The sequence below is a fragment of the Rhinatrema bivittatum genome, chromosome 3 (genome assembly GCF_901001135.1).
Source record: "Rhinatrema bivittatum chromosome 3, aRhiBiv1.1, whole genome shotgun sequence".
NCBI lineage: Eukaryota > Metazoa > Chordata > Amphibia > Gymnophiona > Rhinatrematidae > Rhinatrema > Rhinatrema bivittatum.
The window spans coordinates 25,386,327-25,413,648 of record NC_042617.1 but is presented as its reverse complement, the minus strand read 5'-3'; the positions used below and the strand labels follow the sequence as shown (position 1 = coordinate 25,413,648).

Genomic DNA, 27,322 nt, shown 5'->3' with positions numbered 1-27,322 from the left:
TAAAAGTATTAAAAAAGTTAGAAAAGAACACTTATAGAAGTGGCAAATAGCTCCAGTATGGCTCACTATCAATGTGCTTTATTTCTAACTCCATTCTCAGAATATATTCTAATACATGTCCTGTTTTTTCATTTGAGAAAAAGAGGGCTTGTAATATATAGCCTGGAGACCACCGGTCATACTTTAAATGGTGGGGATCAACATTTGAATATACTGTACAACTCAAAGATATGATTAGAGTTTCCTTAAAATTAAGCAAAGTTACAAGTGTTACCAAAAACATTGAATTAAGAAAAAATTGTTAGTAAATAGTTCTTCGGTACTTACTTTTGTACTCTGGACGGTGGAGCAAATATCCCATGTTTAGGAGGACAAGTGAAGTACTGAACACCTCCAACTGAACCATCATTCTTCCCATGTGGTTTATCAAATTCAACACCACACCAAAACCCTAGAAAACAATCAGGTTAGTAGAGTTTAATGCACTTTTCATTTTAAAGCTCAATATATATTTAAAAACTAAATTGCAGTGAATTGTCAACTATGTGGGAGAGACAGAGCAATCTGATTTACTGAGTTCCAAGTTATATATAAAAATCCTTGTTTGGGTCTAAGCATTCTACATACAGACTCTTCCATTTTTCAATATATAAGAGGAAAAATCATTAAAAATGACATTTATATAAACATAAAAAATACTTATTTTTCTTTAACAGTTGTTTTACAACCAATTCTTAACAGCAATAATACATTTCAGGCTAGTTCATGTCAGGTGGTTATTTGTAACTAGCGCCAGGCCTAAACCATTAAATTGAATGGTGTTAAGGATAAAAATGTCAGAAACAATTATACTATGCACTGTGCAACATTCAAAAATATACATGCCATGTAGTACAACTATAACACAGTGGAAGGCTGATTGGGCATATTAGTCTAAAGAGAAGTCTGACATGCAATAGATAGTATAGATGCGTTTATGATAAATATCTAATATATATATATATAAGCCAGTTATGTTTGTGAGTTTGTCTCGGTATCCAATCGGAATCTAATAGATGCTACTGCCGTCTCGTGGCCAGTGCTAGTACTGCAGCCTATCGCATTTCCTGGAATTATGATGCATTACATAAAAGTAATGCATGGTAAAAGGACTTAGTTTGCACTAATTGCCAATGCTGCATGCTAAAAGCATGCACAAACTGCAAATGTGTGCTAAAAGGAACACACTGGGAAAAGCCTGCTCCTACTGGTGGCCACCAATGAAGAGCAAGGAGGAGGAGGAAAGAGAAGGGCAAGGGGAGCAGGTGAAGGGAAGAGAAAGACAGGCAAAGGAAGCAGAGAAAAGAAGAGGAAAGGGAAGAAGGAAAGTTGAAGTGAAGAAATGTGGAAGAAGGGGAGAGGAAAGTTGGGAGGGACAGAGAAGGGAGAAGGAAATAGTGAATATTTAGGAAAATATGTTTTAATGCAGTCAAGTACTCGTAACATTTATCCGCTGTGGACAAAAAGGATGTTCCCAAGGGTGGGGGGAGTGAATCTACACACACACACACACACACACACACACACACACACACTTACAATTTGTTCCTGCATTTTTGACAGGTCCTTCCATTATTGATTATAAAAAAGTAGAATTCTATCTGTAACACACCCTAAGTACTGTCTGTATAATATCATCCACCCACTCTTCAATGTAAGAAAAATTTAGGTATTTACTTGAAACTTGAGCAGGTGACAAGAGAGTTATACAAACTTATCATTCACACTAACCTCTGAAAAAGATACTATTCTTAAACAAAAAAATAGTTCTCACCATATTAACTACACAGTAGTTCAGATTGTTACAGAAAATGTATTCCATTTGATTACAAGATCATGTTGCTTCTGATTCAAACAATCCACAGGATTTTGGTCTAAATTAATACATGTTCCCTTCTAATTAGTCCCAGACTGTAGGACATGAGGAGGTCGATATTCAAAAGCCATTTAGACGAATAACTGAAACGTTAGCCATCTAAATGGCAAAACAGTGATATTTATCACCATATGTGGCTACATTCTAGCTGCATAACAAGTTATGTGGTATAGATGAAGGTCTTGACTATTCTGTCTCTGCTTTGCCTGGGTCTGCTTGCTGACAGTGGGAACCTGCAGGGCTCCTCTCTGCAGGTAGGGTCAATCCTGCCTCAGTTCAAAGATCCACAGATATAACAGAATTTGAATTTATTAAAAATTATTGTCCGCTTTGTTAGAACAAATAGTGTTCAAAGTGGATTACAAAAAGATAAAATATACATAAAAATTAAGAGAGAATAGTAAACAAACATTGGAAAATATCTGTAGCACGACTCAAATTCCTGCATAGGTAAGCATAGCAGAGGTTGAAAAAAAAGTTATGCTTGCAAGCCATTAAAAGCCAGCTTAAACAAAAAGGTCAACATTATTTTAAAGAAGCTGCGATACCCCATAGTTCTTTTGGTCATGTAAAGAGTTCCAGAGCAAAGGTCTCTTCCTTTTGTAAACTCAAGGCATACAATTTTTAACAAAGAAATTTTAAGCATGCATTTATTCTCCGATCATAGAGAGTGAGATGGTTTATAAACATGCAATGCAGAGTTCACCCAGCAGTCAGCTTCTCCATAAATCATTCTGTAAACTAACAAGACCAATTTAAATTGACATCTAAATTTAATAGGCAGGCAGTATAATGTAGCTAGAATAGGTGAAATGTAATCTACCTGTCACAGTGCAGCTGCATTGTTCTGGACTAATTGCTGGGACTGCAGTGCGCTAAGGGAAAGCCCTTAATTAAGAGCATTACAGTAATCCAGTTTTGATAGCACCAGTGCCTGTACCATGGAGGGCGCAGACCTCGCACCATCCGCAACTTAAAAAAACAGAAGATCTGAGGCATCAGGATGAGATCAGTCAATAATCACACCAAAGTTCCTGACCTGTTGACTTACTGGAATGATACTATTCTGAAATTGCAAACTACTGGGAAAATCCAGTGGTAGAAATTTATTGAGGATTATAATTTCTGTCTTCTTGATTTTCAGAAGCAATTTGTTGTGATGCAGCCAGGTGTTAACATATTGCATACATAAGGAGACCAAATTAAAAGTCTCAGACCAGGCAGAAGATTTCTGAACGAAAAATTTAATGTCGCTCACATACTGGCAGTAATTCATAACAAGATAAGAGAGGGTCCTGCAGACTGCGGCTAAGTAAATATTGAACAAAGTTGCTGTCATGGTTTCGCCTGCCATGCAACCTCACCATGCCCTGCTTCTATCTGCAATGACACCAACCTGCCAGCAGAGGCCTCCAATGAGCTCTGTTCCTAGCTATCTGAGCTATCTCCGCCACCTGACTCAGCAGTTTGCCTGCCCAGTCCATTGATGCCTCTTCATGGAGTCACACTTGGCTCTCTGACCTGGCTGCTCTTACCTTGCTCCATGCCTTGTTTTCTCTGGGCTTTGTTACCTTGTATTTTGCATTGTGGCTTATTGAGGCCTTCCATGGCCTTGTGGCTTCCATGCCTTTTACCTTATACCTTGCCTTGCGGACTATCCAAGCAACTCCTTGCCTTGTGGCCTCCGGGCCTTATGCCTAGCAGCTTACAGGCCTTCTGCTTTGCTGCATTCGGGCCTCAGTGTTCTCTGTTGTCGTTGTCTATTATGTTTGTTTTACTTATCATGACTATTTTATTGAAAACTAATTAGTAATTGATAAGTGGTATATAGGTCTACTAAATAAATAGTCCTTGTCTGGTCTTGTCATGCCCTGTCCAATCCAATTCTTGTATCCATTCCCTGCTTTGCCATTGCCTTGTCTTGCCCCAGGCTCAACCTGCGGGGAAGGGGACTGGTTAAGTAGAAGATAAACCCCAGTCCAGCCCAGTAGTCCTGCAGAGCTCCTAAGACAGTATTACCAGACCCCCACCAGCATGAAAGTGGCACTCTTCTTTTATTATCATTCCATTCCAAGTTAGCAGTCCTAATCCTAATTTGTTGAGTTCTATTGGACAGGAAAGACAAGAATCAGTTTAAAACAGCTCCTGTGATCCCTAATGATTTTAAATGTGTCAGCAATATATCATGATCAAGGGTATTGAAAGCGGCAGATACGTCAAAAAGAACAAGGATAAATTCCAAGCCACTCTCAAAACCCCTAACAAAAGTGTCAAATGAAGACAACAACAAGGTTTCAGTGCTATGTGATTTTCAGAAGCCAAGTTGAAAGCGGTCAAGAATGGCATGTTGAGCTATGAAATCAGCAAGCTGCATTAGGACAACATTTTCAATTATCTTGGCCAAGTATGGGAGAAAGGAAATTGGCCTGCAATTGGCTAACATGAAAGGGTCAGCAGTCATTTTCTTAAGAAGAGGCCAAACGGAGGCCTGTTTGAGACTAGCAGGTAAAATACCTGAAGACAAATATAAATTTACAATGTCTGTTATAGTTTTGTTGCCCTCCTCTCTTGGTACTTGACCAAGGCAGTGGAGCAAGGGTTTAACAGACATAATAACAAAAGGAAAATTGGTTCTTACCTGCTAATTTTTGTTCCTGGAATACCACAGATCAGTCCAGATGACTGGGTTTTCATCTCTACCAGCAGATGAAGACAGAGAAGAAAAGATTTACTGAGCCTGTAATATTTAGGAAGTGTGCCACCTGCAGTTTCCTCAGTATGACCTGTACCCAAGTCATGATGAATACATTTCTAACTATTTGTCACTCCTATCAATAGCAGGGCATAGGTAAAGCCCTAAAACTTAGCCCATTGTTCAACATGGAGTCTGAATACACAACTGAATCAACTCAGAAAATGAACTAACATAACTGCACTGATTATACAAAAAGCAAGTTTGCTTACTGTAAACGGTGTTTCCGTAAATAGCAGGATGAATTAGCCATGCTGTCTGGAAGCGCGTCGCACCGGTCAGTAGGCAGAGTTTTCTCAGTTAATACAGAGTTTTGAACTGTGTACGGCTACGTGGTGAGCTTCCCGCGCGATTGCCTTGTTACCTCAGTCTCTTGTAGCCAAGCGAGATGTATGTGGAAATGTTTTGGTAGAATCTGTAGACTGTCTAGGGAGGTGGGAAGGGATTGCATGGCTAATTCATCCTGCTATCTACGGAAACACGGTTTATGGTAAGCAAACTTGCTTTTTCCCGTTGATAGCAGGGCTGAATTAGCCATGCTGTCTGGGAGTCCCAAGCTCCAGGGTTGTGTCCATATAATATGTTTTATGAGTTGCGGACACTACCCTTCAAAAAAAGGTAGACAGTCTTATTCATTATTTAGAGTTGACAGAACTGCCGAACCCAGAGCCGAATTGGAAGATGTTTGCTGTTTGATACAGTAGTGAGATGTGAAGATATGAAGAGAAGTCCAAGTTGCTGCTTTGCAGATGTCCAGCAGCGGAACCTTCCTCAAATGCACAACAGATGCTGCTGTTGCACGTATCTGGTGCTTTAGGTTTGTCGTTCAAAACAAGAGAACGTTTATTGTAGCAGAATTGAATGCATTGGGACAACCAACTAGCAATGGTTCTCTTGGAGACCGGCTGGCTTGGATTATTACGGTTAAAGGAGAGGAACAGTTGAAATGGTCTGCACTGAGACTGGGTCCTTTGTTTGTAATAAGCTAATGCTATTTTACAGTCTAAAGAATGTAGAAGTCTATCCCGGTCATTATGATGAGATTTAGGTTTGAAGATCAGCAGTGTAATTGACTGGTTTATGTGAAAAGCCGATACTACCTTAGGAAGAAAAGTAGGATGAGGTCGAAGAGTCACTTTATTATGGTATAATTCTAAATAAGGGGAATAGTGAACCAAGGCTTGTAGCTCACTTACTCTTCGTGCTGATGTGACAGCCACTAGGAATACCGTTTTCCATGTGGCATGAATCTAATGGTTCGAAAGGAGGCAGCATTAGTTGTTCAAGGACTATATTGAGATTCCATGGTACAGGTGGCTTTGACACTGGTGGCCTTAGATGTAACATGCCCAGCATGAATCTGGAGATTAAAGGATGGTTGGAAATGGGAAGTCCATTATGAGAGTGGTGGAAAGCTGCAATAACGCTAACATGCACATGAACTGAAGCGAATGCTAAACCAGCAAGGTAGAGCGTATGGAGATAGTCTAGGAGTTGCATGACTGTTGATGAGAAAGGGTCTAGTCGTCGTGGTTTTCACCATTCTGTGCAACGATGCCACTTTCCTGCATAGTTATGCCTGGTTGAAGGCTTCCTGGATGCAATGAGATTGTCTTCAAGTTGAGATGGCAGTCCTAGGTGGTTTAATAATTGCCTTTCAACCTCCAAGCTGTCACGTGGAGGGAATGATGCATTGGATGAAGGAGGGACCCCCCCTTCCTGAGTCAACAGACGTGGATGGTTCTCCAGTGGAATTGGTGGGCGAATGGATAGTCGCATGAGATACGGATTCCATGGCTGCCTTGGCCATGCTGGAGCTATGAGGATCATATCCGCTGTTGTCCTGGATGCATTTTTAAATCGTCCTTGATATTAGTGGAATGGAAGGGTAAGCGTAGAGCAAGCCCCCCCCCCCCCCCCCCGGTCCATGGAATGAGAAAGGCATCTGGAGCATGACGAAGTTTGCTCGGGTAAATGGAGCAAAATGTTTGCGTTTGACAGTTGTTCTCTGTGGCAAAGAGATCTATTATCGGGTTGCCCCAGCGCTGAAAGATTCTGGTTGCTACTTCTCGATTTAAAGTCCATTCGTGTGGATGAAAAATTCTGCTGAGGTGATCCGCCGTGACGTTGTCTAAACCTGGGAGGTAAGTGGCTTGTATTGAAACTTCGTTTGCTATTGCCCACATTAGTATCCGAAGTGTTTCCCGACAGAGTATCCATGAACCTAACCCTCCTTCCTTGTTTATGTAGAACATGGCGACTTGGTTGTCTGTGTATACCATGAGATGTTTGCCTTGAACTTGAGGGGAGAAGGTTTGAAGTGCTTTCCAAATGGCTCAAAGTTCCAGGAGGTTGATCTGGTGTATACTCTCCTGAGGAGACCAGAGACCTTGAGTCTTTAGGTTGCACAGATGGGCTCCCCAGCCTCTTCTGGATGCATCCGTTGTGAGCGTGAGTTGATGAGGAGGTAACCGGAAAGGTGCTCCCGAGGTCAGGTTGCTGGTGTTTCTCCACCATCGAATGTCGGTGTGCATTTGAGTGGTAAGTTGTATCCTGGTTGAGAGGGGTTGTAAGTATTGAGACCATTGATTTTTTAGCCCCCATTGTAGGCGGCGCATGTGTAGTCTCGTGTAGGGAACCACATGGATAGCTGCTGCCATACGACCCAGTAGCTGGAGGACTTGACATGCCGATGCATGTGATCGTTTGCATAGACGCCGAGCTAGTGAAGATAGAGTTTGAATCCTGTCCTGCGGAAGGTATGCGCTCTCTGTTGTGTTGTATCGATGAGCGCTCCAATGAACTGTAGTGTTTGGGTCGGTTGCAGGTTGGACTTTTCGTAATTGATTATGAAGCCCAATGTCTGAAGACAGTTGATTGTTTGGAACGTGAGAGTTCGTAGAGTAGCCTGATCTAAGGCTACTAAAAGCCAGTCGTCCAGAGAGGGAAAAATCTGGATTGTCAGTTGTCTGAGGTGAGCCACCACCACCACTAAACATTTTGTGAACACTCTTGGGGCTGAAGACAGGCCAAAGGGTAGAACCTTACATTGATAGTGGCTGCTCTGAGCTTGAAAGCAAAGGTATTGCCAGCCAGGAAGAAGGATGCATGGGTATATGGGAGTATGCATCCTTCAAGTCTATGGAACATAGCCAGTCGTTGGGTTGTAGGAGGGGAAGCATAGTTTTGAGTAGAGATGTGAATAGTGTCCTCGATCGTCTTAACGATCGATTTCGGCTGGGAGGGAATCGTATTGTTGCCGTTTGGGTGTGTAAACTATCGTGAAAATCGTTAAAATCGTGAGCCGGCACACTAAAACCCCCTAAAACCCACCCCCGACCCTTTAAATTAAATCCCCCACCCTCCCGAACCCCCCCCCCCAATGCTTTAAATTACCTGGGGATCCAGCGGTGGTCCAGAACGGCGGCGGTCCGGAACGGCCCCCTCAATTGAATCCTGTTGTCTTCAGCCGGTGCCATTTTCCAAAATGGCCGCCGCAAAATGGCGGCGGCCATAGACGAAAATGATTCGACGCAGGAGGTCGTTCCGGACCCCCGCTGGACTTTTGGCAAGTCTTGTGGGGGTCAGGAGGCCCCCCCAAGCTGGCCAAAAGTTCCTGGGAGTCCAGCGGGGTTCCGGGAGCGATTTCTTGCCGCGAATCGTTTTCCGTACAGAAAATGGTGCCGGCAGGAGATCGACTGCAGGAGGTCGTTCAGCGGGGGTTCCGGACCGACCTCCTGCGTTGAATCGTTTTCGTCTATGGCCGCCGCCATTTTGCGGCGGCCATTTTGGAAAATGGCGCCGGCTGAAGACAACAGGATTCAATTGAGGGGGCCGTTCCGGACCGCCGCCGTTCTGGACCACCGCTGGATCCCCAGGTAATTTAAAGCATTTGGGGGGGGGGGGGGTTCGGGAGGGTGGGGGATTTAATTTAAAGGGTCGGGGGTGGGTTTTAGGGGGTTTTAGTGTGCCGGTTTTCCTGCCCTCCCCCTTCCCCCGATTTAAGATTTTTTAACGATAAATCGGGGGAATTGGTATTGTATCGTGGCCCTAACGATTTTTGACGATTTAAAATATATCGGACGATATTTTAAATCGTCAAAAAACGATTCACATCCCTAGTTTTGAGAGAGGTCATCTTGAATTTTTCTTTTTGAATGTGTTTGTTGAGATTCCTTAAGTCTAAGATGGGCCGAAGACCTCCGGACTTTTTCGGAATGAGAAAATAATGGGAGTAGAATCTCTGATTTTCCCATGACATTGGAATTCTTTGAATGGATTTCTGGATTTGTAGATTTTGTAACTGTTCTTGAAGGTACAGTGAGTGGGTTGATGTATTTCGAAGGGAGGGAACATGAGGGAGGCCTGGGAGTGTTATAAAATGTATTTGGTAGCCCTCCCTTATGATGTTCAGCACCCAACAATCTGAGGTAATCGCCTTCCAAGTGGCATAAAATCGTTGAAGGCGACCTCCTATGTATGGTGGTGGAGGTGGCTCAGGATAGCTCAAAAAGATGAAGTCTGTTTTTGAGGAGGTGCTGGTGCTTGCTTTTGTGGTCGTTGTTGACGAGGTCGTCCACGGGATTGATGAGTATGAGATTGGTATCTTTGGTGGGAATAATTCTGTGCTTGATAGGTATTGTATGTTTTAAAGGGTGCCCTTGAGTAGGATTTCTTCCTGGACGAAGGGTAAAATTTCCTGGACAAGGTATGAGGGTCCATTGGAGATGTGAGTGACAGTACAGTGGTACTCTGTTCTTTTAGAAGGGTAACAGTTTCCCCAAATTTATCACCAAATAGATTGTCTCTTAGACACGGTATGTCCACTAACATATCGTGAATGTCCTCTCTAATTGCGCTCACTCTCAACCACACCATTCGTCGTGCTGCTATAGCCATAGCTGAAGATCTTGCGGAAGACTCAAACGACTCATATACAGACCGAAGTAGATGGCGAAGGCCTTCTTCCATGTCTGTAAAAGGTTGTGGTAGAGTGTTATCAGAGCTAAACATAAGGGATGTAATCTCTGAAGACATTCAAATAAATACTGGATTACATAAAACTGATGGGGTTGAATTTTCGTTGCTAGCATGGACAAATGTTATACCTTACGGCCGAAGTCATCCATAGACTTATGATCCTTCCCTGGTGGTCACCTAGCATAAAGCTTTGTCCTTTTTGCCTTCAATAGTGCAGATTCCACTACTATTGAGTTGTGTGGTAATTGTGTGGAATCATAAATTGTGGAACTATGCATACAGTACTTTTTTTTTTTTTTTTTTAAATTTGACAATTTTTATTCTTAATATACCAAGGAACAGTACATCAGCGTGAACAGCAAGCAGTAAAGAGTCCATAACAGCGGATTGCTCCACTCCCTCAGGCAATCCTTAGCATGAACCACCCTCCCCCCCTCCCCAACCCCTCCCCCCGACAGAGTAACATGAAATACAGCAATCTGTCCATCCGTCCCCTGCAGTTACACAAGTGAAAAAAGAATAGCATACATCCACAGTCTGTCTAGTGGGTGAAAGAAAAACATCAAAAGTGGCATAGAGTACCGCAAATAATACACAGTTGATTAGTGTTAGGAGCTGTATGAGAAAATGCGTACACCTTAGGAAGGTAGACCTATCAAGGGCAATGCGATAGCTAGGGGAATGCGAGAGCAACCCAAAGGCACATCAGAATCAGGTAGAGTTATCAGGGTAGCGGGATATCAACCCAATTGCAAAGGAAAATGAGGGCAGACTATCCCAGGCCCAAGGCATCAACAAAAGGTTTCCAGGTGGAGGAAAAACCAGCCAACCGGCGATGCCGAGCCGCAGTCAGGTGGGCCAGACGGTGATACGAAGAAAATTTCGCCTTCACCTCCTTGAGCGTCGGGACCCTCCCAGATTTCCAATTAGTTGCTATGAGACTACGAGTAGCAATGAACAGTTGACTACAAGCCCGGTGGTACTTCTCAGGCACTAGGGTGGGAAAATCATGTAATAAGGCCACCTGGGCGCTGGCAACAATATCCAGTGCCAGTGAGCTACCCAGCCAAGCAAAAACTTCCTTCCATAAGGAGGCAACGGTTGGGCAGTGCCACCAGATATGTAAATAGGTGCCCACCGCCCCGCATCCGCGCCAGCATTCGTCTCCAATGAGGGGATAAAATTTATGCAGCTTGGCCGGAGTATGATACCAGCGATATATCATTTTAAAACAGTTTTCCTGGAGCTTAGCGGATATGGAGCATTGTCTAGCTCGTTTCAATATAACACTCCAAGTTTGTGGCCCAAGCTGCACATTCAGATCCGTCTCCCATTGTTTGACAAATGTACACTGTTCAATGCCATTAGGGAAAAAGAGCTGATAGAGCTTGGAAATGGCGCCCTTTAAAAAATCACAATACAGAAAATAAGATTCAAAGATAGACCTACCCGGTCTTAGTGAGCCTGTACGTTGCAATGACCGAATAAAGTGGGTGAGTTGAGCATAAGCCAGAAAGCTCAGAGGAGGGAGACTATATTTAAGAGCTAATTGATCCACTGACTGTAGTGACCCCTGAAAGATAAAATGCCCAATGGTGAAGATCCCCTGTTCCCGCCAAGCGTGAAAGAGGGGGGAGGTGGCGCCCGGACTAAACCGTTCATTAAAGGCCAAAGACGATTGATAAAAATAATGGTAGTCACCTAGGAGCTGTTTGCGGGTCTGCCCCCATACTCGCATCGTAGTCTCTAAGGCCCAGGGTATGCATTGGACGGGTCTCCCAACATCCCGCGGTTGCCATGGCATGGCTGTGATCGCCATCTGCCCAGCCATAGCCTGTTCAAGTTGGGTCCATTGTTTAGGAAATCTGGTACGGTTTAAGTCCAGGAGGGCCCGGAGTTGAGCTGCCCGATAGTACCGCAATAGGCAAGGGACCCCCAGGCCTCCCTGTTGTCTTGGTAAAAAAAGAAGAGCACGAGGTAGCCTGGGAGGTCGCCGGCGCCAAATAAAATCAAAAATCCGGCATTGCCAATTACGGAGAATGGAAGCAGGAATGTAAACTGGTAAGGAGGAGAATAAATACAGGAATTTTGGCAAGATACTCATTTTAACAATAGCAATTCTGCCCAACCAGGAGTACGGTCCCCGATTCCAACGACTCATATCAGTCGTAATTTTGGCAGCAAGGGGTATATAGTTGATGTGAAATAAGTCAGACAATTGGGATGATATGCGCACTCCCAGATATTTAATATGAGATTTCGCCCACTTAAAAGGAAAGCGATCCTTTAACCATTGCACCATCTCTGAGGCCAGATTAATATTGAGAAGCTCTGATTTATCCAGGTTTACCCTTAACCCCGACACGCCACTGAAGGCATCCAGTTCCTGCATGACCCCCTGCAGGGATGACATTGGGTCAGACAGAAATAGCAAAACATCGTCCGCAAATAAGGACAGCTTGTACCTGCGACCCCCCACTTCCAAACCCTTAACTGCCAAAGACTCACGGATTCTAACAGTAAAAGGTTCCAAGTAAAGGGCAAACAACAGGGGCGAGAGCGGGCACCCCTGTCGGGTACCCCTACCAATATCAAAGGGAGGGCCATAGCCATTGTTAACCTTCACCCTCGCTTGTGGGCTAGAATAAAGCCGTTTGATCCACTGGAGGAAGTAAGGTCCAAACGCCATGTTTTGCAGGGTAGAAAATAAAAAGGGCCAGTGTACCAGGTCAAACGCCTTTTCGGCGTCCAATGAGAGCAACGCTGCCGGTATCTTATTTTTGTGTGCCCACCACATCAAATCTAGCACCTTACGGATATTATCCGCGGCCATGCGTTGGGGCACGAAACCCACCTGGTCACTATGTATAAGTGAGGGGAGGAAATTATTTAGTCGAATGGCCAAGATCCGGGCAAGAAGTTTGAGATCGACATTAATTAATGATATAGGCCTATAAGAGGAGCACTGTGTTGGATCTCGTCCCGGCTTCGGCAGGACCGTAATGCCCGCCACATTAGCTTGAGGTGCAATTACACCCTCTTCCCGTAGACTATTAAAAAATTGTGTCAACGGGCCAATGATGGTATGAACGCATTTCTTATAATAAACACCGGATAATCCATCTAGGCCTGGTGCCTTACCCGGTTTAAGGGCCTTAATGGCCGCTGATACCTCCCCTTCCGTAATGGGGGCTTCTAAGGCGTGCTGTTGATCCGAGGTAAGGCTCGGTAGCGTAGCCGTTTGTAAATATTGGGCAATGCGGTCCGGGCATATCTCAACATTCGCTTGATATAGTTGACCATAAAAGCTCGTGAAAGCTTCCCGAATTCCCGGAGAAGCTGTTAACATGTCACCCGCAGAGTTCTTTATTTTAGCTATGGTGTTACGTGCCATCTTGGCTTTTAGGCTACGGGCCAGCAAACGCCCAGCTTTGTCACCCCCCTCATAATATGCTTGTTTAGTAATCTCTAGAGTATGTAACAGGTGAGCATTATCAATTTTATAGAGCTCCGACTTAGCAGCTAACAGTTTTTGATAACACTTGGGGGAGAAGGTCCTCATATGCTCTTGGGAAAGGAGCCTGATCTTATGCAATAAAGCCCCCCGGGCCTGAAGTTGCCGGCGTTTGCAGGCTGTCGCTCTGGATAGTAGAAGCCCTCGAGCGAACGCCTTGGAACAGTCCCAGATTATGCCGGGGTTGACATCGGGGGTGACATTAAGCTGAAAGTATTCAGAGAATTGGGCCTCAAGCTTCTGTACAAAGGAGGGATCAGAAAGGAGGGATTCGTTAAGCCTCCAGAAACAGGCCCCCCGGTCATCATCCCTAATGTCTATGTCCAGAGTAACAGGGGCATGGTCAGACCAAGAAATAGCATCAAGATCGGTTTTAGAGACCTTATTGCCCAGCTGCTTGTCTACAAGAAAATAATCTATTCTAGAGTAGCTGTCATGTGGAGGGGAATAAAACGAATAAGATCGTGACTGGGGGTGCCGAACCCGCCAGATATCTATAAGAGACCAGTCCTCCATCAAAGCCTTCATTTGCTTCCGGACAGCCCGAGGCGTGTGAGAACGTGGTGTCGAGGAATCCAATCCCTGCTGCAGGGTAAGATTAAAGTCTCCACCTAGGATAATAGAACCCTCAGCGTGATTTACCAATAACTCCTGTATTTCCTTCAATAAGGGCACATGAGTCGTGTTGGGTGCATAGATAGTGACCAAAGTGTATACCTGGGAACCCAGTTTAAGTTTCAGCAATAAATAGCGACCGTTAGGGTCGGCGACATGTGACAGGTATTCATAAACCAATGAAGCCGATAACAATATCCCCGTCCCCGTATATTTAGCGCCCCTGGAGCAGCCTGCATGATACACTGTTGGAAAGGACTTATGATCCAACAAATAGCTATGGTGGTTCCGCAAGTGTGTTTCTTGCACATAAACGATATCTGCCTTTTGGCGTTGTAATTCCTGTCTAAGGAGTAGCCGCTTCCTATAGGTGTTTAAGCCCTTTACGTTGAGTGAGATTATTCTAACCATAAGGAAAACATAGGATACATAGGTCGTCTCTGAAAGGTACTCTGACAGACCTTACCATTTAGAAATAATAGATTGTGGAAATATTGACTAGATTGATAAAGCTCCAATACTCTATCTGGGAACTGGATGGACTGTGTAACCTGCAAGGACATGGAAGTAGCCCTGTCTCTAGTGGGTATGTAACAGAGAGCGTCCGCTGTCAGAGCACACGGACCTCTACCCAGGGGGTACCGAGGAACACCGCTGAAGGTCCACTCACAGCCCCCCCCCCCCAAGCTCTGCATAAGAAACAAAATAATAAACAGCAACAAGAAACTTATTAAACAGTCCATCTGGGTACATTATCACATAACTATAGAAACAAGTGAGAATGCTAACGTTAGAAAAATGAACACAGACCGTGTCCCACGATCTGGGAAAAAGGATATCAAGAAACCGGCTCTGCATTTAAGAGTAACAGATAGCAAAACCAATACCAACAAATGGCCAGAAGTCCATTCAGTCCAATCATCCGTGCTCAGAGGATTGTGGGGCCACCGGGGTGGATTGCCGCCTCAGTCGTCCCCTGCCAGCTCCTGGTCGACGCCATCTTGGAGTCGCATCGGGCAAATTCTGCTTGTTCATGGTGGCTGCAGTAGCGAAAGAGTGAGCTAGGCCTGCCTCCTTAAAGTGATGCGCCGCATCCGCCAAGGATTTGATTTTATAGGAGATCCCGTTGTGCTGAAATAAGAGGGCAAAAGGAAATGCCCACCGATACTTGATCTCTTCCCGGCGCAAAACGGTAGTGGCTTCCCGCAGTTGAAATCGCTTTTGAAGCGTGGAGGGCGCCAGGTCATTATAAAAGGCGACAGAGCAACCCTGCCAAGTCCAGCTGGGGTGCGCCCTCGCCAGCGAGATGATTTCCTCTTTCTGCTGATAGTTTAAAAATTTTATCACAATGTCCCGCGGCTGATTATCTCTCCTCTGGCCTAAGGCCCGATGCGCACGCTCTAGCACGATAATGGGGTCAGACTGCGCCTCAGTGGTAGGAGTTTTATGATCCAGAATAAGGGCTTTACAAATGGCCGCCGCCGTGTGCATGCAGTCCAGGAACAAGTCCGTTTCCGGCACGCCGCGAATACGGAGGTTGGAGCGTCGCGCTCGATTCTCTAAGTCCTCAATCTTTTCCTGTAGCGATTCTACTGTAAGCGAGGTCTGATGCGTGTGACCAGTGAGCGATTCCAAATTAGCACTGTGACCATCCATTCTGGTATCCATGTCGTCCACGCGGCGTCCGAGGGAGTTTAGATCTTCTCGCAAATCGGCCATGCTAGCTAGAAGGTCCGCCTTGTAGTTTTTCAGATCCGCTCGTATCTCACAGAACCAGGATCTGATTTCAGATCGAGTGGGGATATCCGGGTGCAGACCTCCAGCGGCCCGTTCTTCCACTCCTTCATGCCCGGTCTCCATCACGACAGGCTCCTCTAAGTCAGCCCGCTGTTGCAGGCCCTGCTCGTTACCCTCGTCCGGTGGTAGTTCGTCGGCGATTTTACTAAATGAAAAACGCTTTAAATCGGCAGTTCTCTTTCTCGCAGCCAGCTTAGCCCCATCTGCCATGAGTCCGGTGTAGTGTGCTAGCAAAAGCGGCCCAGATAGAATCTAATTATAGGCGTTTTTAAGAGCTTTGGGAGGGAGCGCAGCTCTTATGCGGCCATCTTGCAGCGCTGCTCAATAGCGCCCCCCTGCATACAGTACTTTAAGTCCGTTTTCCTGGATGTGGCTGTGGTGGTAAAAGGTTTCACCCACATTTTACGAAGAACTGCATCCAGCACTGTATGTGGTAGTAGAGCTGTTGGCTCTGGAGGCATTTCAAATATTTTCAGTATTCCTAGAACCTCCGACCTATGATCAGGGATCTTTCCCGTCTCGATATTTAAGAGAGCCTACTTTCTCAATGAACTTTGTGTAGGACAAGTCTTCAGGAGGGGAATAAGGTTCCGGGAGACCTTCTGGAGGGTCAGATGGGAATCCTGTGGATGAACCAGGCGACGATTTCCATTGAGAATCTGGTCGATCTGGTGATGCAGATGGTGAAGGTTGAGAAGGCGCAAGTGGAGGCTGAGGATGTGCAGACTCCAGATCTTGGAAAAAAGTATTTAATGCCTGCGTAATTTGTAACATCTCTTTAGATGCGAGATGGTGAGGTTGTGAAGGTCCTGGAGATGGACCTGGTCCTGGAGGCAGTGTTGCTAACAGCAAGTCTTGAGGAGGCAGGCCTGACGTATGTAGAAGACGAGGGGATTGTGGTCTACTAAATGAAGACCCATCAGATTCAGAACCCTCACTAAGTGAATGTTTATTAGAGATGTCGGAGTCATGGACAGAGACTAGTTCCACATCTTGGTCAGAATCTGTCTCACGAGGTTTTGATGATCTTATATGTTTCGTTTTTTGTGTCTTTTTAAGATGTTTTTGACTGTGCAGTGTAGACTGCGTCAAGACTGGTGTCATGTGCGTCAGAGTTCGAGGTTGGATCGAGAGCTTCGCATGTTTTGAGTCGTCATGCTTCGATGCGTCGTGTACCATATGCTCTGATGCTGTATGCTTAGATGCGCCGTTGTGCGCCGATGCGTTGTGCGCGCATCCATGCGCCGATGCGTTGTGCACCTGTGTTGTCTGCTGATCTATGCGCCTATGTGCCGTGCGCGCATCCCTGCGCTGATGCGCTGTTCACCGAATGCTTCGTTTCGTTTTGATTTTTTATGCTCCGACTTTTTTGGCGTTGAGGAGCGGGAGCGAGCGGGTACAGTGGCCTGAAACCCTAGTGGCTTATGAGGGGCTTTCTGTGGAGGAGTTGCGGCCTCAACTCCCTTCACTGGCCCTGGTGGTATGACCGACCTGCCGAGGCACCCTCTAGTGAAGCAGATCTCTTAGCTGGTGTGTTCTTCAGTCTCTTTGTCGGTCCCAGCAAAGACTGTGTGGACGATATCTTTAAATGCGCAATATATAGCCATATATAGCAGTAATTATGTCCATCTGTAATGGACAATTTTACCGCATTGGCAGTACTTTCCTGATGGCTTAGGAGCCATTACTGCCAAGAAGAAAAAAATCGTAAAAAAAATAAAAAAATAAATAAAAATTTGAAATAAATCGAGAAAAAATCTCTTCAGAGACGAGGAGGAGAAAACCCCCACATGCAGACTGCTCGCGGAAAAAAAAGAGACTGAGGTAACAAGGCAATCGCACGGGAAGCTCACTGTGCAGCCATTCAGAGTTCAAAGTCTGTACTAACAGAGAAAACTCTGCCTACTGACCGGTCCCGACGCACTCCCAGACAGCATGGCTAATTCAGCCCTGCTATCGACGGGAAACTTAAAGATCACATCATATCTGCAGATAAATGAGTGCTCTTTCCAGACAGGGTGGGATTCTGGACTGATTTGTGATATTCTAGGAATGAAAATTAGTAAGTAAGAACCGATTTTCCTTACCTGTTCGTAACCAGATCAGTCCAGACAACAGGAATGTATCCAAGCTCCCTTACACTGGGCGGGACCATGAAACACCTGCTCACAACACACGTTCTCTAAATCCCATGTCTTGTAGCACACGCACATCCAGATGTTAATGTCTTGCGAAAGTGTGCAAAAACGACCAAGTTGCCACCCGACAAATTTTTTGTGGGGATACCAATTGATATGCGGCCCAGGACACTGCCTGCACCCTGGTAGAATGGGCTTGTGGCCCTTCAGGCACAAAAGGCCCTTGCAGACATAATCCGATGCACTGGCCTCCTTGAGGCATATCGCTATGGTTGCCTTAGATGCTTTATTTCCTTTCTTTGCTCCTCCAAATAGCACAAAGAGATGGTCTGAACAACAGAAGCTATTAGTCATCTTCAAATAGCACAATAATCCCATCAAACATCCAACAAATGCAATTCCTTTGCCTGCGGATCCAAATCCAGGCCCTAAAGAAGGGAAGCTCCACCATCTGATTAAGATGAAAAACAGATACTACCTTTGGCAAGAAGGAAGGTACAGTGCGCATCGACACCACACCTCAGTTCACTGAAGGAAAGGATCCCGACATGACAAGGCCTGAAGTTCTGAAGCCATCTGGCCAAAAAGACCACCACCAGAAAAAAAACAAATCAACATTAAGTCCTTCAATATTGCATTTCTCAAGGACTCAAAAGGTAGACTGCAAAAGATCTTCAGAACCAAATTCTGATTTCAAAAAGGAACATCCAATGTACTGAAAGGTGCAAATACTTTACCCCCTCTCCAAAGAAAACAAATCATATCTGAATGCGAAGCCAAGGCCATGTCTGGCACCTTACACCTAAAACAGCCTAGCGCCACATCTTAGACCCTGAAAGAATTAAACACAAGCCCTTTCTTTAAGCCAATCTGCAAAAAGGCTAAGATGCAAGACTCTGAAGCCTGCAGCGGTATCATGCTCTCTAGAGGCACCATGCCTCAAACACCTTCCACACCCAGAGATAGGCCAACGAAGTGGATGATCTCCTAGCCTGCAACGAAGTAGTAATTACCTCTTCCAAATAGCCTTTCAAGTGTATACGGTGTGAGACAGAAGCGATCCATCTGATCCAAAAAAATGGGATCTTGATGGAGTAATCTGGGCAGATGCCTGAATCTTAGAGGTCAGTCTACTGCTAGATTTAATAGGTCCGTGAACCTCAGCCGAAGAGGCCACTCTGGAGACACTAAGATCACTTCCCCTGGGTGAGTCTCGATGCATTCGAGCACTCTTCCTATGAGAGGCTAGGGAGGAAAAGATGCACAGCAGAATCCCTGGTGGCCACTGGAAAGCAGGGCATCGAGACCTTCTGCTCTGCTCTCCCGTCTGTGACTGAAGAAGCGTTGGGCCTTGGCATTTCCTCTCAATGACATCAAATCTAATAGAGGAACTCCCCACATGATGCAAATGAGAGCCATCTCCTCTACCGCTAGCTCCCATTCTCCGGGATCCAAGGTTTGATGGCTGAGATAATCTGCTTGGACATTGTCCACTCTGGCCATGTGAGATGCCGCCAGAATTTTTAAGTGCTGTTCTGCACATAAGAACAGACAGCGTGCCTCCCTGGACACCATAAGACTCAGAGTTCCTCCTTGTCAAATGACATAAGCCACCGTAGTTGCATTGTCTGACAGGACTCTCACCGGACAATTCCTCAACAATGGAAGAAAACACATCAGGGCCTTGCGTACTGCTCTCGTTTCCAAATGATTGATGGACCAAGAGGCCGCCTCTGCTGACCATTGCCCCTGCACCATTTGCCCTAGGCAAATGGCATCCTAACCTATGAGGCCAGTATTGATGGTAACCACCACTCATTCTGGGGTCTACATCTCCACATCCTTCAGCAAGTGGTCTCGTGAAAGCCACCAGGATAGACTGGACCAGGATTCCTCTTGCAGAGGCAGCTGTAGCTGAAACTCCTCTGACTGAGGGAACCAGTGTGACAAAAGAGCCCTCTGGAGAGGGCTCATATGCCAACGCCCAGGGAACAAGTTCTAGTGTAGATGCCATAGACCCCAGAACCTGAAAATAATCCCAGACTCTGGGAACTGATAGTTGCAATAACCTGCAAACCTGCATCTGTATCTTCCAGACACTTTCTTCTGTTAGGAACACCCTGCCTAGACTGGTATCAAAACAGGTCTCTGGATATTCAAGTGACTGGGTCAGAACCAGTTTGCTCTTTGCCATATTTACCACCCAGCCCAGGGCCTGCAATAGTTGCATGACTCTGCCTACCGAATCCCAACACAGAATTTCCATTTTTGTACAAATAAGCCAACTGACCAAGTACGGGTCCACTAGCACTCCTTCCTTTCGTAACTCTGCAGCCACCACCAACATCACTTTGATGAACATACAGAGTGCTGTCACTAAGCCAAATGGAAGAGCTTGAAACTGATAATGGTTTCCCAACACCTGGAATCATAGGAACTTCTGATGTTCCATTTTGATGGGGTATGCTTCAGTCAAGTCCAGGGATGCCAAGTACTCTCCCTTTCTGGATCACCGCAATCACCGAGAGCAACGCTTCCATCCGAAACTGTGGCACTCGCAAAGCCCTGTTCACTTTCTTGAGATCTAAATTGGGACGAAAGGTCCCTTCCTTCTTCGGGACCATGAAGTAGATGGAATACCTTCCTCAGACCCATTCCGCTATAGTTGCTGGAACTAAAGGTCTCATCTCTATTCCTCTCTGTATGCCTCAACTCCTTCAGTTCTGCCACTCTTAACTTCTAGAGATCAGACTCGTTCTCTGAGAGACAGGAGCACTTTGTACTGAGTGCACACCTCTCACCGGCGGGTAAAAAATCATACATGTGACACTCTATGCAAAAGACTGCAAGGCCCCTCTTGCTGCTGGACTGGGCCTTCATCTTAATTTTATTCAGTTCCTAGCTAAGTTTAGGTTGCTTTGGGAGTAGGGATGCATACAATTTGAGTGCTTTAAATTTATTAGTGTATTACATATAGAAACATAGAAACATAGAAACATAGAAATGATGGCAGAAGAAGACCAAATGGCCCATCCAGTCTGCCCAGCAAGCTTCACACATTTTTTCTCTCATACTTATCTGTTTCTCTTAGCTCTTGGTTCTATTTCCCTTCCACCCCCAGTTTTAATGTAGAGAGCAGTGATGGAGCTGCATCCAAGTGAAATATCTAGCTTGATTAGTTAGGGGTAGTAGCCGCCGCAATAAGTAAGCTACACCCATGCTTATTTGTTTTACCCAGCCTATGTTATACAGCCCTTAATGGTTGTTTTTCTTCTCCCCTGCCGTTGAAGCAGGGAGCTATGCTGGATACGCGTGAAGTATCAGTCTTCTCCCATGCCGTTGAAGCAGAGAGCCATGCTGGATGTGCATCGAAAGTGAAGTATCAGGCACATTTGGTTTGGGGTAGTAACCGCCGTAACAAGCCAGCTACTCCCCGTTTTGTGAGTGCGAACCCTCATTTTCTCCCCTGCCGTTGAAACAGAGAGCTCTGCTGGATGTGTGAAGTATTGGTTTTTCTTCTCCCCTGCCGTTGAATCAGAGAACTATGCTGTATATGCATTGAAAGTGAAGTATCAGACTTATTTGATTTGGGGTAGTAACCGCCGTAACAAGCCAGCTACTCCCCTCTTTGTGAGTGCGAACCTTTTTTTCACATTTCCTCTTGCTGTTGAAGCTTAGAGCGATGTTGGAGTCACAGTAAGCATGTGTATGTTTATTTAATAAGGGTATTGACTCCAGGCAGTAGCCCTCATTCTGGCGAGTCACCCACTCTTCATTGGCGGCCTCTTGACTTTATGGATCCACAGTGTTTATCCCACGCCCCTTTGAAGTCCTTCACAGTTCTGGTCTTCACCACATCCTCAGGAAGGGCATTCCAGGCATCCACCACCCTCTCCGTGAAGAAATACTTCCTGACATTGGTTCTGAATCTTCCTCCCTGGAGCTTCAAATCGTGACCCCTGGTTCTGGTGATTTTTTTCCTACGGAAAAGGTTTGTCGTTGTCTTTTGATTATTAACACCTTTCAAGTATCTGAAAGTCTGTATCATGTCACCTCTGCTCCTCCTTTCCTCCAGGGTGTACATATTTAGATTCTTCAATCTCTCCTCGTACGTCATCCGATGAAGATCCTCCACCTTCCTGGTCGCCCTTCTCTGTACCGCCTCCATCTTGTCTTTGTCTTTTTGAAGATACGGTCTCCAGAACTGAACACAGTACTCCAGGTGAGGCCTCACCAAGAACCTGTACAAGGGAATAATCACTTCCCTTTTCTTACTCGATATTCCTCTCTCTATGCAGCCCAGCATTCTTCTGGCTTTAGCTATCGCCTTGTCGCATTGTTTTGCCGATTTCAGATCATTAGACACCATCACCCCAAGGTCCCTCTCCTGCTCCGTGCACATCAGCCTTTCCCCGCCCATCGAATACAGTTCATTCGGATTTCCACTCCCCATATGCATGACTTTGCACTTCTTGGCATTGAATCTCAGCTGCCATATCTTCGACCAATCTTCCAGTTTCCTTAGATCTCGTCTCATTCTCTCCACTCCTTCCAGCGTGTCCACTCTGTTGCAGATCTTTGTGTCATCCGCAAAAAGACAAACCTTACCTTCTATCCCGTCCGCAATGTCGCTCACAAAGATATTGAACAGGACCGGTCCCAACACCGATCCTTGCGGTACACCACTTAAAACCGCTCTCTCTTCAGAGAAGGTTCCATTTACCATCACACATTGTCTTCTGTCCGTCAACCAATTTGCAATCCAGGTCACCACCTCGGCACTCACTCCCAAGCTTCTCGTTTTATTCACCAGTCTCCTGTGCGGAACCGTATCAAAAGCTTTGCTGAAATCCAAGTATATGATATCGAGCGCTCTTCCTCGATCCAATTCCTTGGTTACCCAGTCAAAAAAGTCAATCAGGTTTGTCTGACAGGATCTTCCTCTGGTGAATCCATGCTGCCTCTGGTCCATCAAATCTCCTGACTGTAGATAGTTCACTATTCTCTCTTTCAACAGTGACTCCATTACTTTTCCCACCACCGAAGTGAGGCTAACCGGTCTGTAGTTACCAGCCTCCTCTCTGTTCCCACTCTTGTGAAGCGGGACCACCACCGCTCTTCTCCAATCACTCGGCACCACTCCCGTTTCTAGGGATCTATTGAACAGGTTGCACAGCGGTCCCGCCAGCACATCTCTGAGCTCCCTCAGTATCCTTGGATGAATCCCATCAGGCCCCATGGCTTTGTCCACTTTCAGATTCTTTAGCTCTTCCCATACATTATCTACTGTAAATGGATTTTCCTCTGTTCCGCTTCCCTCCAGTTTCTTGTTGTGTAGAGATGGTCCTTCTCCAGGGTCTTCTTTAGTGAACACAGAGCTGAAGTATTCGTTTAATATTTCTGCCATTTCTTCGTCTCTCTCCACACATTGATCATTTCCACCTTTCAATTTCACTATACCACTTTGGACTTTTCTCTTTTCGCTGATGTATCTGAAAAATGTTTTGTCACCATATTTTATCTCCTTGGCAATCCTCTCTTCCGCTTGACTTTTTGCCAACTTGATTAATTTCTTAGTCTCCCTCAGTTGAATCAGATATTCTTCTTTGTGCTCCTCCCTTTGGGATCTTTTGTATTTCTTGTATGCAGTTCTTTTAGCTTTAATTTTGTCAGCCACTTCCTTTGAGAACCAGATAGGTTTCATTTTTCTTTTGCTTTTCTTTACATTTCTAACATATAGAGCAGTTGCCTTGGCGATTGCTCCTTTTAGATTGGTCCACTGCTGATCCACATCTCTCTCATTTTCCCATCCATTTAGTTCTTCCTCTAGGTACTTCCCCATTTCCTCAAAGTCTGTGTTTTTGAACTGTAAAACTCTGGTCTTTGTGCTTCTTTTCCATATTCTTTTAGTGATATTAAACCATACCGTTTGATGATCACTGGTGCTGAGGTGGGCGCCCACCTTGACATCAGAGACTATATCTCCATTATTGAGCACTAAGTCGAGAATAGTTCCTTCTCTCGTGGGTTCCAATACCATTTGTTTGAACAGAGATACTTGCATGGCATCCACTATTGCTCTACTGTTTTTAGATTCTGCAGATGGGATTTTCCAGTCTACATCTGGCATATTAAAGTCACCAACGATCACCACTTCCCCTTTCTTACCTATCTTATGGATGTCTTCAACCAGATCTCTGTCCAGCTCTTCCTTTTGGTTTGGAGGCCTGTAAACCACTCCAATATAAATGGATGCTCCATCATCTGTTTTTAGGTCGACCCATAGTGCTTCTTCCTTGCCCCAACTTCCTTGCAGCTCAGATGCTTGGATATTATTCACTGTTTATCTGGTAGTATTCACTGTTTATCTGGTAGTGACTTACAAGGGGATGATTAAACTCTTGATAAGGCCTGGGACAATAGTATTCACTGTTTATCTGGTAGTGACTTACAAGGGGATGATTAAACTCTTGATAAGGCCTGGGACAATCCTGTGTTTAAGTTAAAAGGCTGATTATTTTTAGGTGAAAGTGTCTCCTACCTATAAATCAAAGGATGAGCTAGGGGTGGGTGGGAGAGAGGGAACTCCCAAACTCCTGGGTTCTGCCTGCCTTCTGATTAGTTATTTAACACATTCACACAAACACACTAAAGAATATGCTCCAATAATTTACTTCTCCCCAAAACATTTTAAGTTCTAAAATTTCCCAAAGCAGCACTTACTGATTTTCTTCAGCCACAAGCAAGGTGATCCTCTCCTCTCAGTGCTCTCACAAGATCTAATATGATGCTACCAATCAGCTCACAAGAAATGTATTTAATTTGTTTTATATGCAGAAAACAGAATGAGCTAATTCACTTTTCTGGTACCAACCAATATTTTTCTCTCTTATCCTGAAAATCAATTACCTGAAATATCTACAATGGTATTACTAATTAATCTTCTCCTGAAACGTTACATGATTCCACGGTAATTACATTTATCTTAAGTACTTCCTTGTGATATTTTGCCAACCAATGTCTTCCCCTGATGGGGGGGGAGGGTGCTCCTTTCTTCTATTCTTGCTTTCTAAAACTAAGAAAAAAAATGCCTAAGAAACAAAAAAAGCAATGCAAAAAATCTCTTTTCAAAATTAAATGAACAAAAAGTTATCAATAACAATTATCCCCCTCAAAAGTAAGGTTTCTGCAGTTGAATTCAGCCAGAAAAAAACCCTTACCTGTTGTAGTTTAGCTCCTCCAATAAAGGAGGTCCTCTCTTCTCCGAATGCCTCTGGGGAACAGTGGACCAGCCTTGCCTCATTGTACAGCCTTATATTCTCTCCAGCACCCTGGTTGGAATTGTCTCAGGAGGATCAGAGTGAACCACGAAAGAACTGCAACCTGTTCGATTCTTGTTGCTGGGTGGACAAGAACACCCTGCCAGGGCGATATCTCCTCCAATCCCTGAATTTTGACATGGGGGGGGAAATTCTTCTTGCCCCCCCTTGAGCTTATCCTTTGGCAAATTATGCCCCTTAGACTTGCCCAGGTACTTGACCAACTACTCCAGATCCTCTCCAAACAGGAGCTTGCCCTTAAAAGGGAAACTTCCCAGGTACTTGACCAACTGCTCCAGATCCACTCCAAACAGAAGCTTGCCCTTAAAAGGGAAACTTCCCAGTTGCAACTGGGACCAATCTTCTGCTGACCAATTTCTCATCCATAGGAGTAGCCTAGCTGTTACCACCAACATCATACTTCTTGCCAATGTGTGGAGCAAATCATAAGGCATCCGCAACGTAGGCCACTCCCCTCCTCCAAGCGCTCTTCTTGATTGGCAGACCCTGAAGATGATGAAGCTAAAGGCCCCTTCACTGGACGTTGCTGAACCCAATGCAAATAGGTACATGCCAGGAAACTGCTGTAAATTGCTGAGCAAATGGCCAGTGCTAAGACATCAAAGTTTTTCAAGGTGAATCTCTAACTTCCACTCCTGTGCATCTTTTAGCACTGTTAACCCTACCATCAGTATAGTGGTCCTCTTAGTCACAACAGAAATCAACACATCCACCTTCAGCAGCTGTAGCAGTTCAAGTTCATCTTCCATCAAGCTGTACAGCTTTGCACAGCTCTCCCCACCTTATGCCCGGCTTCAGGAGTCTCCCACTATGGTATCACCAGCTTTTTAACTGACTTGTGGAAGGGAAATGCCCTCGCAGCCAATCCAGAGATGTATCTGCTCCCTCATGATCCACCTCTTCCTGCGGCCCCTTTATCCCTAGCTTCTTTAGAGCTTGCAGAATAAGAGGAAACAGCTCCTCTCTTTTAAAGAATTTAACCACCTTAAGGTTATCTTCCTCCACTACTGGCACCTCCTCAGGGTCCAAGGGCCCCTCATGAGCGTCCATGTCTGGAGTGCATACAGGCAGATCCCCATCCACATCTGAAAGCTCAGATTCCTCAGAGGCGCCTAATGGATGCCTTCCCAGAACAGCTGTGCGCCCAGACACCTTTTTGCGCTCCTGAAGATTCCCCACCATTGAAGGGGACTATGAGAGTGCTTTTTCCTTGCCTCCTTCTTTGCCAAGAAGGTCTTATGAAGCAAAAACAGAGTCCATAGAAAAAGCTTCTGCGCAGCCTCAGAATATTCCTCGGACAGGTCTCCACACCCCTCCAATTCCTCAACCATCTGCTTGGCATCAAGAACAGCTGGGAATAAGCCAGGAGGAGATCCATCATCCTCCCCCAATCTGCCTTGCCTCCCTGCATAAGCCTCCAAAATGGCCACCGTTCCAACACTAACCTGAAAATTCAGGCTTGTTGCCGCCGAAGATCGCGTCATGCACCTGCTATCCCTGGTGGGATTACCAGTACCGGAGCTGCCCTCTCCTCCTTACTTGTAGCCTTGGCACAGCCCCACTGTGGACAATCACGACCACTGCTCTTCTCAGGCATGGCAACGCTTTCTGTGCCTTGAGGTTGTCATTATGTACAATGCATGCAATATCAAGCCTCTCCGTTGCTCCCCAAGTCAGTCGAAAAAATGTGCCTGCATCCGAGCATCTACTGTCATGATTCCCTTCTACTGCTCTCCCAAGCTGAAAAGGCTGGCCTCTCGATGCCACACTGATGTCCCCGGCACCAGCCAACAAGTTTCTGCGCCAAAGTTCCTTTCTCTTTTCTTTTTTGGCACAGTTATCACCAGCATCAAAGGGAAGAATAAAATCAATACTTCCATGTGCTGGACTTCTCCAGTGAAACATTGACAGGAATTCCATGGGGACAAGGGGATCCAGATCACCTGGTTTCAACCCCTACCAACTCTGGGCCGGAACATACAGGGCTTCCAACCCCCTTCTCCAGTGAGGTGATGGATCCTCTCAGGTCCTAACACCCCCAGGAGAAAATCCAGTTTTTTATCTTTTTTTTTTTAAGTCTCAAACTGCAGGTGCTTTACACCTCTTCCATCTACTGGAGGCACACTGCCTAAGTACTACAGGCTCAGTAAAGCTTTTCTTCTTTGTCTCCATCTGCTGATAGGGATACAAAACCCAGTCATCTGGACTGATCTGGGTATGAACAGGAACTCAACTTTAATAAAATATGAACAATTTTACTTTTGGTTGCTG

General features: G+C 45.3%; 1 protein-coding gene across 14 annotated transcripts in view; it reads right to left on the bottom strand.

Annotated features, from left to right (window-relative positions):
- The window catches only part of CLIP4 (CAP-Gly domain containing linker protein family member 4), a 347,916-nt gene that overhangs the window by 84,120 nt on the left and 236,474 nt on the right, over window positions 1-27,322 (bottom strand). For all 14 annotated transcript variants that reach the window (XM_029593003.1, XM_029593005.1, XM_029593006.1 and 11 more), the window contains one exon: window positions 328-451. In XM_029593003.1, the coding sequence (XP_029448863.1) occupies window positions 328-451 (124 nt within the window). The remainder of the gene's footprint in view (window positions 1-327; window positions 452-27,322) is intronic.